General features: G+C 37.2%; 1 protein-coding gene across 3 annotated transcripts; it reads right to left on the reverse strand.

Moving 5' to 3' along the window:
- Positions 1-9,029: 9,029 nt before the first annotated feature.
- LOC148203869 (uncharacterized) lies at positions 9,030-16,252 on the reverse strand. Of its 3 annotated transcripts, XM_088106624.1 has the most exons (12): positions 14,541-16,252; positions 14,241-14,457; positions 11,824-13,930; positions 11,507-11,743; positions 10,758-11,417; positions 10,420-10,676; positions 10,171-10,337; positions 9,993-10,096; positions 9,852-9,902; positions 9,672-9,767; positions 9,387-9,482; positions 9,030-9,297 (listed from the first exon to the last, which is right to left on the reverse strand). In XM_088106624.1, the coding sequence occupies exons 3-5, from the start codon at positions 11,938-11,940 to the stop codon at positions 11,274-11,276; spliced, it is 498 nt and encodes a 165-aa protein (XP_087962750.1). In that variant the 5' UTR covers positions 11,941-13,930; positions 14,241-14,457; positions 14,541-16,252; the 3' UTR covers positions 9,030-9,297; positions 9,387-9,482; positions 9,672-9,767; positions 9,852-9,902; positions 9,993-10,096; positions 10,171-10,337; positions 10,420-10,676; positions 10,758-11,273. The 3 variants fall into 3 exon arrangements, with proteins under 3 accessions (XP_087962750.1, XP_087962751.1, XP_087962748.1); XM_088106625.1 differs by having other exon boundaries at positions 9,030-9,482; positions 15,141-16,252; XM_088106622.1 differs by having other exon boundaries at positions 9,030-9,482.
- Positions 16,253-16,721: the final 469 nt, after the last annotated feature.

The raw sequence follows: 16,721 nt of genomic DNA on the forward strand, positions 1-16,721 counted from the left end.
TGCCGACATCTTAACAAGTTTTTGGCGCCGTTGTCGAGGACTTGTGGTTTAACTATTTTATTTGTATGATTATTGATTAGCTTTGACTCTATTTTTTTTATTATTTTGTTTTTGTTTTGTGCTAATAATTGTTTTCTAGGATTTTGTTTTCTTGTGTATGCATGATACGATTTGTAATAGAAGCAAGAAAAACTATGAACCTCTTCTTGAAGGATTGAACGAGACTAGAAGGAGAAGGAGAAACAGAATGTCCAGAGAATTATTTCCATGTCTAGAGACACTTTTACAACCTTCACCACAAGGATCTGACTAGAGCACTGAAAGGATGGCTGGAGAGAATAATGGCAGACACATTCTGGCAGATTACACAATAGTTGTTGGCCCTCATCATTTTAATAGCATTGCATGGCCGAGGGTCAATGCTACAAACATGGAAGTAAAACCAGCGTTGATACAATTGGTGAAGAGCAACCAATTCAATGGACTGTCTCATGAAAGTCCATATGAGCATCTGACCACATTCAACGAGATTTGCAACAATGTGAAGATTAATGGAGTGTTGGATGACACTATAAAGCTTAGTTTGTTTCCTTTCTCATTGGGAGGCAATGCTAAGTTATGGTTGAATTCTTTCCCAGAGGATAACTTTACTGAATGGGAAGCCGTGGTTGCAAAATTTCTAAACAAATACTTCCCACAGTCGAAAATCAACAAAGGTAAACAAGAAATTTATTCTTTTAGGCAGGGCATGGAAGAAACTTTAGGTCAAGCATGGGATAGATACAAGAGTTTGCTAAGGAAGACGCCCACGCATGGCTTTGACGAAGCAACGATAGTCATTCTTTTCCTTGGAGGTCTTGGCTCACAAACCAAATTGATACTAAATGCCTCAGCTGGAGGTAATATCAAGTGCAAGACTCTAGAGGAAGCCTATGAGTTGATTGACAACATTGGTACCAATGACAACGAGATGCATAGCGAAAGAGGAGCTCCACCTCAGCAGAAGGGAGTCCTACAGTTAAAATCTCATGATGCTCTACTGACACTGAATAAAATTATCACTCAACAATTGGAGAACTTGATGAAGAAACTCTCTCAATTGCTAAAGGAGCTGCAAAACGTTTCAAAGGTTCAACAAAAACTCTTTGAATTATGTGGTGGTGATCATATCAATGGTCAATGATCTTTGCCAGTGGAGGCCCAAGAAGAAGTAAACTATATGGGCAATCAATTCCGCCAAGGTAATTTCAACCAAGGGTGGAAACCTCACCCAAGTATGGGTCAAGGTCAATTTAGGCAATCTGGGCAAGTAGGACAATTCAATAGACCACCGCAACAACAATCACAATGGCAACAGATATCTGCATTATCTGACAGAACTCCAAAGCTTGAAGAAACCCTTCAATTGTTTATGCAGGTGACTATCTCCAACCATAAGAGCATTGAAGCTGCTATAAGGAATTTGGAGATGCAGGTGGGCCAACTGGCCAAGAAGTTGGAGGATAAAGTTGAGTAGCAATTTGGGACTAATACTGAGGTTAACCCTAAGGAAGAGTGTAAAGTTATTGTGAGCATAAGTGATGAGAGAGTAGAGGAGAGAATAGAAAGAGTTGAGTTAGAAGAAGAAAAAGAAGAGAGAATAGGTGAGGTTGAGAGAAAAGAAAAAGAAAAGAAGAAGGGAGAGAAAAAAATTGAATTTTTTTTTAAAAGATTCTTCCTTCCCTAAGGAGTGTAGCAAAAGAGAAAAAGAAAAGCAATTAGGGTGTTTTAAAGAAATCTTCAAGAAATTGGAGATTAAAATTCCTTTGACTGAGGCATTGCAAGAGGTTCCTGTGTATGCACAATTTCTGAAGAGATTCCTCAAAAAGAAGAGATATCTAGATGAGGAAACTATTAATGTACAGGGCAATTGCAATGTTATTTTGCAGAAGGCACTTCCTCCAAAAGTTAAAGATCTAGGAAGCTTTACTATTCCTTGCATCATTGGGAACGTTAATATAGGGAAAGCCCTAATTGATTTATGGTCAAGCATTAATTTGATGCCCTTATCTGTGCTTGAGAGGATTGGTGGTCTTGAAGTGAAGCCTACGAAGGTTACTTTGCAACTGGCGGATGGGTCTACTAAGAAGCCCTATGGTGTGGCAGAAGATGTTGTGGTTCGGATAGACAAACTTGGATTCCTGGTTGATTTTGTAGTGATGGAGATGGAGGATGATGTGAAGATCCGTATTATTCTTGGAAGGCCATTCATGATAACGGTTGAATTTATCATTATTTGATACTTAATTTTGATACTAAAAACACCCTTTTTGACATAGAAACTAGCTTGAAATCATAGTTTTGTGTGAATAAGAGAGTTGAAGGTGAATTTAATTATTTTATGCTAGATTTCCTTGTTTTCAATAGGAATTGAGATGATTTGGAAGAAGAGTTGAAGTAATAAGGAGTTGGAACTTAGGAAGAGTTGGAAACGAATCAGAAAGGAGGATCGCAGCAACGCTGAGCGCCACTTTAGGGGCCCTCAGCACCGGAGTACACTGCCTCACGCTTGGTTACCCTTTTTTTGAAGCCCTCAGAGTAGGAAGTCCCTGGTTTGCGCTTAGATGCCCTTTTTAGGGCACTGAGTGCCACTTCCTCGAGTCGCACCATGCCTGCTTGCCTTTTGAGCTGACCCTGAGCGTCATATGATTCGGCACGCCGCCTAGACGCCCTAAGTGGGGCACTGAGCGCTAGTTTTGTGGGCTTGGACCTGATTTCTGTGATTTTTATGTTCTATTTAAGGACTTGGATGTTCTAAGGATTGTATCTTTTGACAAAAGAGGTGCAGAAACACACCTTTTGACCCCTCGGAGGTGGATTTGGATGCAGAAGCTCTTATCTTCAACTTCTAGGGTTTTATCTTTCATTCTTTTCTATTATTCATCTAGTTTCACCATGCCAATGGTGAACTAAATTCTATTTGTTGTTGGGGAATGATGTAAACCTTTGTAAACTCTCATGTATTGAATTGATTCTTAATTATATATGCTTCTTTCATTAATTGTTAGGGTAATTCTTCTTCACTTAATGCTTGCTTTGTTTCACTCATTCATTAGCATGATGTATGATTTGCATGATTACCGGAAGGTATCTTACAATTCAGGTTCTGGAGAATTATTCCTAGAAGCAGTATTGCTCAGGAATGGGGGTATGAGTTCTGGTTGTCTTAAGCTACTAATCGTAATGCAGAATTAATTGTTAGGAATGCAAGGAATTGTGACCTAGTAATTAAGGATAGGCTTTCTTCACCGAGGAATCGGGTTTTAAGTACTTTAGATAGTGACATTAACATTAACGAAGAAGTAGAACTCGTATATACACGAGATCAAACAAGGTGAAATCTAACCCCAACAACATATTCATCCTATAATATCAAATTCATCCATTCATCTCTGCACTTTTGTCCAATTGATCAAGTTGCATGCATATTTACTTTTCAGTATTTGCATTTTAAACCAAAAGATTTTGTTTTCAAGTCTTATTTAATCAAGAAATCACATAACTGTTTAGGCCGTGAGTCTCTTGGGAAACGATACTTGGTCTTACCATGTTTATTACTTGATACGATTCGGTACACTTGCCGACATCTTAACAAGTTTTCGGCGTCGTTGCCAGAGACTCGTGGTTTAACTATTCTATTTGTATGATTATTGATTAGCTTTGACTTGATTTTTTTTATTATTTTGTTTGTTTTGTGCTAATAATGGTTTTCTAGGGTTTTGTTTTCTTGTGTATGTAGGATACGATTTGTACTAGAAGCAAGAAAAACTTTGAACCTCTTCTTGAAGGATTGAACGAGACTAGAAGGAGAAGGAGAAATAGAACGTCCTTAGAATTGTTTCCTTCTCCAGAGACACTTTTACAACCTTGACCGCAAGGATCTGACCCAAGCACTAAAAAGATGGTTGGAGAGAATAATGGAAGACGCACTCTGTTAACAATATTTTTGATCCCCAGAAACGAAACCAAAAACTTGTTGATGGATCGACAAGTGTACCGAATCGCAGAAGTAATATAAAATGGTAAGACCAAGTATCGTATCCTTGAAGACTCTCGGCACTAAACAGTTGTGTGATAACTCAATTAATTAAGACTTAAATAAAATGAGATTGCTGGTTTCAAATGCAAAGACATAAAATTAAATATGAATGCAAATTGATCAATAGTAGAGTAACACAAAGATGGACGGATGTTGTTTAATATAAGATGAAAATGTTGTTGGGGTTAGATTTCACCAAGTTCCCTCTCATGTATATAAGAATTCCTCTTTATGCATTAATGTTAATGTCACTCACTAAATTACTTAGAACCCGATCCCTCGGCGCACTAAGCGTTCCTTAATTCCTAGTTCGTGCAATTGCTAGCGTTCCTAGAAAATTAAGTCTGAAGATCAAGAGCTTAAGACGACCAAGTACTCATACCCTCATCCCTGAGAAATATTACCCTTGAGAGAATTCAACAAGAACCTAAATTGTAAGGAACCTCCCGACACTCATGCAATTCATAAATCATGCTACTAAATGAGTTAAATAGAGCAAGCATTGAAAGAAATGAATTCCCTAACAATTAATGAACAAAGCATAAAAATTAAGAATCAATTCAAATACATGAGAGTTCACAAGGTTACATCATTCCCCAACAACAAATAGGGTTTAGTTCCCCATAGGCATGGAGAAACTAGATGAACAATGGAAAAACATGTGATAGTAAAACCCTAAAAGTAGAAGAGGAAGCTCCCGCCTCCAAATCTGCCTTTAGAGGGAAGAAGAGTGTGTTGTTGTGTTGCTCCAGCCAGAGATACAAAACATAGAGCGCCTGGGTCCTTTAAATAAAGTTGGAAAAGAGTAGAAATAAGGCCCGGTCCAAAAGAGTCGAAACAGGGAAAAAATTGGGCCGGATCTGCGATGCACGATGCTCGAGTGCCCCATTTAGGGCACCCGGGCGGTGGACGGTCCTCATGTAGGGCTTGAGCCTTCAATTGGTCGCCCAGGCTTCGGGGGCCGCCGCTCGGGCGGCCTAGGAGGACGCCCGGGGGGTGGACGTCGATTTTCCGTGGCTCAAGCCTCGGACAGGGCGCCCAAGCTTTGTGTGGTTCCCCCTTTTGGTGCTTTTCCAGGCCTTTCTGAGTTCTAACTCCTTAGCACTTCATCTCTGCTTTCCGCATTCTCTCATTACCTATCAAAACAAGGGAAATTAGTCATAAAATCATCAAATTCAACCTCAACTCTCTTATTCACACAATTAAATGAAAAAGCATGAGTCCAAGCAAGTTACTAAGTGAAAAAAGGTGTATTTAGTATCAAAATTACATCACAAATAATGGTTGAATATTCAACCGTTAACACACTCTAGCAGATTACACAACAATTGTTGGCCCTCATCATTTTAATAGCATTGCAAGGCTGAGAGTCAGTGCTACAAACATAGAAGTTAAACCAGCGTTGATACAATTGGTGGAGAACAACCAATTCAATGGACTGTCTTATGAAAGTCCATATGAGCATCTGACCACATTCAACGAGATTTGCAACACTGTGAAGATTAATGGAGTGTCGGATGACGCTATAAAGCTTAGTTTGTTTCCTTTCTCATTAAGAGGCAATGCTAAGTTATGGTTGAATATTTTCCCGGAGGATAGCTTTACTGAATGGGAAGCCATGGTTGCAAAATTTCTGAACAAATGCTTCCCACAGTCGAAAATCAACAAAGGTAAACAAGAAATTTCTTCTTTCAGGCAGGTCATGGAAGAAACTTTAGGTCAAGCATGGGATAGATACAAGAGTTTGCTGAGGAAGACGCCCACGCATGGCTTTGACGAAGCAACGATAGTCATTCTTTTCCTTGAAGGTATTGGCTCACAAACCACATTTGCATTACATGAAATTGGCGCTCAGGGCCCCTGGCTGTCGCTCAGCCTTGAGTAGCTAGCGGTAAGGGCCCCTGAGGGGGCCCTCAGCTTCAACTTGACTTTTTTGCACTGCGTCTTTTTCTCTTTTTCTGCATTCCATCTCCTTGGTACTTTAACTCCTCTTTCAAATCATTGCAATAAACTAAAAAATCAAGGGAATTTAGTGGTAAAATTATCAAGTATACCCTCTACTAACTTATTCACAAAACTAAACTAAAAGCATGAGTTCAAGCAAGCTTCTAAGTCAAAAAGGGTTGATTTAATATCAAAATTGCATCTCAGATAACGGTATTTTCAACTGTTATCAACAAGTGATTCTAACACTCTGGTAATACATTTAGCAACATTAATTCATCAATTTAAACTTGTTTGAACTCTTATTGGGTTCAAAACCAAACTGTTTAGCAGATTCACCCTTGTACTTCCCAATTTCACTAAAAAATGAGGTTTGAATATGCTATTTTGCACATAGATGAATGTGGCTTCAATTTTAATGTTTTGACAAGTCTAAAAAAACATTTAAGACTTGTTTAAATTTCCAAGTAGCACAAAATCACATCACGTAAATTGACACCTAATAACCCATATTATGCAGAATTTGTGCCATTTTTGGAACTTGCAAAGTGAATCTGAGTTGCAGTTTTTTTTTTTGCCTAATTAGAGTTCAAACAAGTGTATTTTGTTGAATTAAAACTGTTGAAATGATTAACAAAGTGTTAGAATGGTTTTGGCACAAAATCACTTCCAAAACCACTAATTTTGAGTCAATTTTGGGAAGTAGAAAGGTGATTTTGAGTAGCAGTTTGGTTGAGTAAAATTTGAGTTTTAACATGTTTCAATTGATCAAGCAAAGTTGATGAAGTGCTTAGTTTTGATCTAGAGCTGCTGTTGTTTAATTTTGATTCTCAAACCACACATTTTTGGGTCTTTGTTTGAGTCTAATTTTTGGATGCTTTATTTTATTTTTGGATCTAGAGCTGCTGTTGTTTGAGTCTGAAGAAACAACCATGAAACACAGGTGGAGACTTGTAGGAACTCTCCAAACAGAACAAACCTAAGACCTAAAACTAGAAGCTAAACGAGTGAAAGAAGGGTAAAAACTAACAAGTCTAAAGTAGTGAAATCAAGGTAGGAAAGTAGTGAAAAGCAAAGAATAATATAAAACTCCAAGTTTGAGTATTTAGTACCTAAAAAGTGTACTAAATAGGTGAGAAATTGTCAATTCACCTAATGTAGACTCATTCTAAGGTGTGTAAACATCCTAACAAGTCTAAATTAGTGAAATCAAGGTAGCAAAGTAGTGAAAAGTAAAGAATAACCTAAAACCTAAAGTTTGAGTATTTAATACCTAAAAAGTGTACTTATAAGGTGAGAAATTGTCAATTCACCTAATGTAGACTCATTCTAAGGTATGCAAACATCCTACCAAGTCTAAATTAGTGAAAAGAAAAGAATAACCTAAAACTCAAAGTTTGAGTATTTAGTACCTAAAAAGTGTACTTATAAGGTGAGAAATTATCAATTCACCTAATGTAGATTCATTCTAAGGTATGTAAACATCCTACCAAGTCTAAATTAGTGAAATCAAGGTAGGAAAGTAGTGAGCAGAAAAGAATAATGTTGAGATTATTGATAGGGGGAGCACAGGTTTAGCGGGACCCATAATCTCAGGAATATTTGTGTTTATGATGATGACAACACATAATTAATATTAACACATGTGTATGTAGTGTGTTATACATGTTATATGCTTATGCTTACTGTGTTGTATTAGTACATGCATATTTGTGAACATAATGTGTTGATTATAGCATACCACTATGTTTGATACGTGATTTTATCTGTGTATGCATAATTTGAGGTTTCGGAAATGAGAAACCGCAAGCACCTAGCTTCGGCAGTTTGAACTTTAAAGTGTGACAAAACAACAAGTTTTAAGTCGATTACATTATTGGTTAAATCGATTAAAACTCGTATGATTGCACAAATATTTTTCAAATGTGCTGTGATGTATTTTGAGAAGAAAAGTTTTCAAATATATGCTAAGTGTTTCTACTTAATCGATTGCATGCTCCTTGTATTCGACTAAGTTTGTTAATATTTGAAAACTGGTTAAATGCTTGAAATAACTATCACAACGTTCATATTTTTAAATATGTTGACCAATCATTTATTGCAAATCGATTATATTAACACTAGTACAAACACAACAAACAACGTCGCATATTTTTGGCATTGAACAATGCATTCGACTTCAACGTCATAGTGGGAGACATAAGTTTGATGTCGAATACCACTGACCAACGTTACTCTTTTATATCCACGTTACGTTTGACAGACTTCGACATCTAATATCTGACTAAATAATCACATTTAAGGGAAGATTTGGCGTCAAACGTATGGGGCGGGACGTAAAGTTGATGTCCAATAGAAAGAGTTCTGACGTAAAGTGACAGCGATTTAAGTAGATCCACGTTACTTGTTGTTTACAGACACGTTGAATTGTAAAGAGTGTGACGTCTAATATTTGAATAAATATTTATATTTAAAGCATGATCTGGCGTCGTTTGTAAGGCAAAATTCACGTGGAGTTGAGTCCAGTAGTAAGGGTTTGACGTAACATTGACGTCGAAGTACGCAGAACGACGTCACTTTTATTTTATATACACGTCGATTAATAGAGAGATGGACATTTAATATTTGAATAATTATTTATATTTAAAGGAATTTTTGACGTCAATCATGTTGATGACGGATGTTACGCCCGTTGAGCCGTAGAGATTCTCGCCCAGCGTTGCATTTTTACGGTATATCCATTGTATTATATGAACGTCTTTCAGTGCATTGTTCGACATTAACATACAATTTGAACATCGAGTAGTGTAGAATTCGACGTCGAGCCGTAGAAATTATTTTTTTGTTAATTTGGTTCGTTTTAGCTCATTTAACCAAACCTGAAATACAGAAACCAGTTTTTCAATTCATATATTCACATAAATCATGATATCATGAATTCATCAATTCCAATTAAATAGAGAAACTAAGACACTTATGTTATCATCAAAACTTAAAAGAACCCAGTTTTCCATTCATCTATTCACACAAGTATTAATCTATTCACAGTAATCCTCTATACACAGTATTCATCTATTCATAGTTTAAACGATGCTATTATCAATTCATCCATTCAAAAAGCTGCACAAGTAAAACTAGAAAGTAAGCAAAATGCTACTATCATCAAAGGAAAACCTTAAGCTATAACTATTTCAAATGTTTATTCAAATATTTTTCCATTCCTTTCTTATCTTCTTTATTACTACATCTGACAATGTAGAGGTAGTGTTGCACCGCTACAAAATCAAGGAAACTTTACTATTATATTCATTTTATTGTGAAATGTTTATTGATATTTGTAAGATTTTCAAATGTAAATTTCTACCTCAGTCCAATCTTCTCTGGTTTCTGCTGGGATGATTGCCTTCATCCATGACATGATGTAGTAGCCACATGCCCATGAATCATTCTGCTTGTTACACTAAACATGTTAAAGAACTTAGTCAAATGTAATGGTTTAAATTTGACTACGAAAATTTGACTACCTCTACATCTGACAATGTAGAGGTAGTGTTGCACTGCTACAAAATCAAGGAAACTTTACTGTTATATTCATTTTATTGTGAAATGTTTATTGATATTTGTAAGATTTTCAAATGTAAATTTCTACCTCAGTCCAATCTTCTCTGATTTCTGCTGGGATGATTGCCTTCATCCATGACATGATGTAGTAGCCACATGCCCATGAATCATTCTGCTTGTTACACTAAACATGTCAAAGAACTTAGTCAAATGTAATGGTTTAAATTTGACTACGAAAATTAATGGTTAAAGATCAACAAATTCCAACCTTTTAGGATATATAATTTCAATTTGTTGTCCTCTGGTCCTAGCCACAACTCTAAACAAATTTGAAACATTTGAAACATTAGGAACATAAGTTAATATATTAATATCATATTGAATTGATATGAATGAATGTAATACTTACATTTGTAACAAGGACTTAAACTCCGATTTCATCTTCCTATGAAGAGAACAAAACCATACAACTTGTGCTTTTTTGGAATGATCACCATTAGTTGCCAATGGTCCCTATCATGTACCAACAACTAGTGAGTTTATTGATTAAAATTTGATAAAATTTGACAATATTGGGAAACACATACACATGAATGTATGCGCGATATACATGTCTCTATTAGACTCAGTCATCCATGTTTGCATATATGATTTTCTGGAATCTAATGTGTTTCTAGATGGTTGAATGGTCTGAGGTTCAAGAAAGCCATAAACTGATGTTCGACCTGATTCCACTGTGATGGAGTCCATGTACCTATAACAATAAAGTTAAGTATATTTATTAAAAAGTAATAATACTAATATACAAATTGGAAAATAACAATTAAAAAACTTACATGCACCATAGTTGTATGCATGAAATGTTCAATATTGTTTCTCCACCAATGATCTCCAATGCATCATTGAAATCAATATACAATGGAATATGGAACTCGAGGCCAAATGTTCTTAACTCCCACAATAACTCTATCAGTCCTTTTCTCAACATATTTAATCTCGAGGTCAATATGGATAGAGGATCTTCATCGTCTTTTGCTTCCTCATGAGCCTCATTCACAGGTTGAGCCATTAGTTGTTTGTCAGGACGGTAGAACTGCAAGTTACATTTACAAAAGTTAGGAATCATTTAATTATAACTTGAAGATTTAAGATAATAAAAATAAGAATATAATACCGCTGGTTGGCCAAAATATGGCAGGATCATGCCTTAGGCCAAGCTATAAATGTGCCTAAGGCCTCCCCCAAGAATTGAATTTCAGATGTAGGCACTGACACTCGAGCCTAAGGGTCTCTAACTTCATCAATCATTACCCGCACGTGAGTGGGCAATAAAGGAGCACCATGAAGGGTCTGCCCTCTTGCAATCTGTCGTCCCACAACCACTACGCATGGAGGATCCTCATCAACCAAAAAATCATACTGACAAGTGTAGTCAGTAGGATCTGCACTAGAGCATGAGCCCTTGATGCTCACACGAGGTGCGGTAGGATCATATGTGGGGACGTCCTCCTACTGTTGCTGTTGTTGTTACTGTTGTTGGTAGATCATCGCAAGTTTTTCTTCAAACTGCTTCTGATATGCTACTTCTTTGGTTCTTAGGCGTTCATTCATGCGCTCCTCTATCTCAACTTGCATTTGTTGCCTTAGGCTACAAAGCACTTCCTGACTCATGGCCTCTGTGCTTCTTGGTTTAGGGCCAAAGTAGTCCCTCAGTAGCTCCTCCAACAGCACGCACACAACTTGGACGGTCTATCCGACCTTTGGCTGCTACTAGGAGGTCCTCCCTACCTTGTGCCACAAATGTGCCTTGAGTTTGTTCCTCGACCAACTCATCCTGCATATCATAATGAAATTAGACACATAAAATGTTTGAGACATAATTTTTTTATGAAGTATGGTAATTAGTTAAAAGTTTCCACTTACAATTCTTTGGGATATCTCTTGAGCCGATTGGGATGTCATCTGGCCATTAGATTTGGTCCGTGCAACCTTCCATAATTCATGTCTAGCTGGTGAAGGTGCTAGGTCAAGTGACTCAAGACCTAACTCCTCAGCACGACGTTTTCTCATCTTTTTCTTTAATAACGCATAACCACCACGGGACAGTATGTGTGGTGCATCATTAAGCCTCTGCCTCTGCTGGGCGGCTATCCTTTTCTCCTATGAAACAATGAAAATTATTAAGGATAAATCACAAATTAAAATCTTGTGTGACTAGAGCAAAATTCGAAAAAACATACTTCTAAGTCATCAGAAAGTCTAGATGCTTTAAACTGCACCCACTCCTCCTCAGTTATTTTATATTTTGTACAAGGAGTGTCGTTCTGTTTAGAGCCAAAGACGTATAGACGTGTCATTCTCGTCTTGAAGTCCCTCCATCGGACTGCAATGTGGGTGATGGGTGTCCCACCCCATACAAATTTGATGTACAATAAGAATGCAGTATAGACTAGGAAGTGACTCCTAGGTCATCTCTCAAGGACCAAATGTGGTTCGAGATTTAGGTCAAACACGTAGTAGGGGGGTTTGAAAGTGTTTTTGCAAGGAGAATTAAACTAAATTAAAACTGGAAATTAAATACAACCAAACATAATTAAAAACGCTCAAAGAAATGTGGAAAACAGTAAAGCCGAACGGTGTTCTTCACAGGGCCGAACAGTCCTATTCACAAGGCCGAACGGTTCTAACAACGAGTGTGCTAGAGATCGAACAGTTCTGTTCATAAGACCGAACGATCCTGACAAGGAGACCGAACGGTAATTGAAGTAAGCCAGCTAAAAATGAAAATGAGTAGACTAAAGCCGAACAGTAAAAGTAAAATTGAACAACACAAATAAAAGCCGAACGGTTCTATAGTGACCAAACGGTAAAAGCAAACTGAAAAGGACAAGGGGGTCATTCGTTCCTAACAGACCGAACGATATTAAAGTAAGAAAAGATGAAGACTAAACGAAATCAAAGGATGAAAATGAATTAAAACACAACACAGCCGAACAATATTAAAGCAAGACCAAATGGAAATGAGATTCAAAACTAAACAATTGAATGTAGAGAAAGCCGAATGGTTTCTAACAATGAAGCATGTTAGAGACCGAACGATAATAAATTTAAAATTGAACGGTCTATAGCAATTGCAGAAGCAGTAAATTGTGCAGAATAAAGATGCGAACAGAATCAAATGTTGCTAACAAGAACCAAATTGCAAGAGACGAAACAATGGCAGAAAACGAAAGTTAATGTAGAAACTAAAAGCACACTAGAACACGCACTTCAAAACACAAACAGAAATCGCTAAAGAACACAAAATGCAAATGAAATATCAAAACGGTATTGGAAATGAAATGGCAATGCGTGAATGAAAACTCAGATTCAAGAACATTAGACATCAGTGCTATAAAACTTAAAATGAAATTGTATTTAAAATGAAAAGGATTCAATACGTGAAGGTAGAAATGAAAAAGTAAGCGAAACCTAAACCTCCCCAAAGGTGGAGGAAGAAGAAGAAGCTCCCAAGAACTGAAATTGTAATTGGCAGCTGGGAGTTCCCCAAGAGAAATCTGCTTTTTGGGTTTTATATATTACCCAAAAGAACAAAATGTCCTTCTAATGGGCTTGTCCTACAAAATAACCTACAATTGGGCCCAAAGTCCTAAGGTTTGACCCAATGACCTTCTAAAACGAACTTAAACTACACTATTGACTAGTCCATCCTCTTGAAGTCCTAGAATGTGCTTCCAGCACTGCTATTGAGTTCCTCTAGTCACCTCATTTGACCGTTCGGTCAGTAATACTCTACAGGCTCAGGAATTGGTGTGCGGTGCAGTCTCTACAAGACCGTTCGGTCATGCAACACTATTGAGACCGTTCGGTTCTGTCGTGCTCAGCCATTTCGTGCATGCGTCAACAGACTGCTCAGTGCAGGTATTCTCATGCACTAAGGCTTTTCCGTTCGGTAAAATAGAGCTCGGCCATTCGGTGTAGGCTTTCACAGACCATTCGGTATATGCGTCCACAGACCGTTCGGTTCTATGATTCTTAGCCATTCGGTGCAGGCTCTAGCTGACCTTTCGCAAACTACAAAACCATTCTCGTTCTCGGCCATTCTGTTCAACAGTGCTCAGCTGGTAGCTGACCGTTCGATGGAGGCTTCCAGCAAGGCTTTTTCAGCTTGTTCGATAGTGACTTTGGCAGACCGTTCTGTCATGACTTTGTCAGACCGCTCGGTCAAAACTTTTGTCAGACCGCTCGGTCAAACCGTCTCTAATCGTTCGATTCTGGCAGTATCAGACCGTACAGCTCTGTATAGTATGTTCAAACCGTTTCTCAACTTTTTAAACAATGATTGTCCTGCAATTTATAATTGAAATAATTAAGCCCAAATAATTCAAATTAGTTAAAATAAGAATTAGTCTTGAAATTAAGCCCAAATAGTGAAAATGCAACAATAATTGAGAATTAAGCACAATTCACTAACAAAATATGGTGCGGAAAGCTAAGTGTATAATGAAAAATGGTGACTCATCAGTGGGATAAAGGCTTCTTCTTTATCCTCTCATTATTAGGAATATCCCAATTTTGTTGTTGAAAATAAAATTAACGTTAAAGCATGTTCAACAAAAATAAGTCAATGATTGGAGGTAAAACATCTTAAACATACCAAACTATCCTGCCATAGTAGATTTTTCAACCTCTGGGACATCATTCCAACAGTTAGCCATAATAGAGACATGTGCTTTTGCAACCACGCCCAAGTAACTCCTAAACGATGCTGCATGTGCCCCAGTAGGAACACCTGATCAGGGATGTGACATTAGGCATACGAGTCACAGATCTACCACCTCCTTCCGTCCGACCTGATGCAGAGCTCGTCATACCTGTTTACAATGCGTTAGTAAATTATAATTAAAACAGACAAAATAAATAAATTGTACAAGTAATTAAAAGAATATAAACAGACCCATTTCTCCTATATGCCTTCGTTGTGATCACATTGAGTTGCATGTATTTCATTGGGTACATCATCAACCTTATTTTCAATGGTTCTTGATGAGTGATGTGGGCTGTCGCGACCCATACAAATTTAATTGCATATAAGGAATGCAATATAACTAGGAATTGACTCCTAGGTCGTCTCTCAAGGACCAATTTTGCGGTTCAAAAATTGAGTCTAACACAAAAGGGGGGGGGGGCTTTTGAAAAGGTTTTGCAAAAATTAAAGAACTCAATAAAGACACAGATGCAAACAAACTAATTTAAGCTAGCATGGTAATTAAACTAGCACTATTAAAAGCCTTAGACAACATTCAAACATCAAACACTGTTACAAACTGATTAACAAACACAGTTAAAAATAATTAAATGCAACACTAACTCAAACACATAAACTCAACCTATTAATTAAATTAATTAAAAAACAAAGAAACCAACAAGCCTAATTTAATCCTAGCAAATTACTTGTCATAATGGCAATTAACAAATGAATTTAAAAGTCCAATTGGCCAAAGAAAAAGCACATGGTCGTGAGTCACCATGCACCCAAGTCAAACTTCAATTTCACCTTAAATAAGCCACAAAATGTGTTGACTTCTTCTCCCATGTGCACCATTTTTCAAGAAATTAAGCATGTGCCTTCCACACTCTCCAAGACCGTCCCCTCTCTCCTTCCATGCAGCAAAAAAATGATTTTATACACCAAAGCACACAATTTACGTGAACCACCAAGTGGAAATGCCAAAGAATGCTTCAAAGACCAATGTGCAAATTGAAGATACCATGGGTGCTCCTACCAATGTGCCAAGTAAGCTAAATCAAATGAAAACAAACTCCAAAAACCTTCATGTCTCATTGCAATTCACGGCTGGAACAAGAAAAGGCCAAATCTCAAAGTGGAAACATTCCTTAGGTCAAAACAAGCATCTTTTGTGTTGGTCCAAAAGTGGTAAAAATTAAATGAAGCAATTTCCTCTTTCCTACAAACTCCAAACGGTTTTTCTTCAAGAATTATGCATCCAAAAGCTTTCTTCCACTCTTCAATACAGAGAACAACTTCAAGAAACCAAAGTTAAAGTTGCAAATGAACACAAGAACAATAAACCCAAACTTCTACTCATCAACCCATCTTCAACACTACCATTTCTTCAACTTTTTTTGCAAAAACGAAACTAATACTTAGACCATCAATTCCAGTTCTGTCCAGCCTCCATAACATCACCAAGATCTGATCCCAACCTAGTCTCAAGCATCAAAACCGAAAAATGCAAGAAAAGAATTAAACCCACAACACCCACACATCATCTTAAGCTCTCTTCAACCTAAAACTACATAGAACTTCATTTTTATCATCCAACCATATAGAATGAGATAAAAACCGAGAGGAACAGCAGCAAAGGGAGAGGAAAACGAAATATAAAGTTACTGAAACCCAACATCCACCATGGAAATGCAAAGACAAGCTCCAAAACTCAAACTCCAAGCATCAAGAACAAGCAAATGGAAGTGGAAATGAATAGTTTTTTACCACCAATAAGCTAAGACAACCAAGAGTAAATTAAGAGAAGAAGAAAATCTGCATCTTGCTCATTAAAATGGCCAAAAACGAGACACCCAAGTCAAGCTCTCCATAAGAGTGTTCATACAAGAAACCCTAAGAGAGAAAAGCTCAAAAACATGAAAAAATGAAGTGTGTAAGAGTCTCCTTTGTGTGGCTGGATAAGGCTCTCTAAAGTGCCGAGATTTCTCTTCCAAATGGGGTCCACAATCAATTAAAAACCCTAACCAAAAAGGCACATGTCTTACAAATAGGTCTTTTTACAAAATTGCCCCTAAAAGGGTCCAAAACACCTAATTCTAATTAAGGGCTTCTAGAAAACGAAATTACAACTTTAATTAGAATCTAAATGACTAAATGTTGAGCCTTTGAGTGTGTCACTCCATATCCTAATGCTCCAGATGATGTTTCCACAACTTCCCTGCAACCAGAAATGCACTTAATCAGCTCAGAAAACCCAAATTAGCACAATTACGAATTTCCGACCAAATTAAGCAGAATTCGAAAAATGGGGAAATAACAGACAATTAAACATAATTCCCTGGTTTATTTAAGTGCAATAAACTAAATATAGTTCAAGAAATAACGACT

The sequence above is a fragment of the Vigna umbellata genome, chromosome 2 (assembly GCF_029865625.1).
Source record: "Vigna umbellata cultivar VRB3 chromosome 2, Vumbellata_1.0, whole genome shotgun sequence".
NCBI lineage: Eukaryota > Viridiplantae > Streptophyta > Magnoliopsida > Fabales > Fabaceae > Vigna > Vigna umbellata.

Excerpts from the sequence above, each read along its gene's own strand:
- LOC148203869 (XM_088106625.1), bottom strand. The coding sequence starts at position 11,940 with ATGACACGTCTATACGTCTTTGGCTCTAAACAGAACGACACTCCTTGT. Across the intron at positions 11,744-11,823 it reads GACTTTCTGATGACTTAGAA|GAGAAAAGGATAGCCGCCCA; the intron begins GTATGTTTTTTC and ends ATTGTTTCATAG. Across the intron at positions 11,418-11,506 it reads AAGAGATATCCCAAAGAATT|GATGAGTTGGTCGAGGAACA; the intron begins GTAAGTGGAAAC and ends TATGATATGCAG.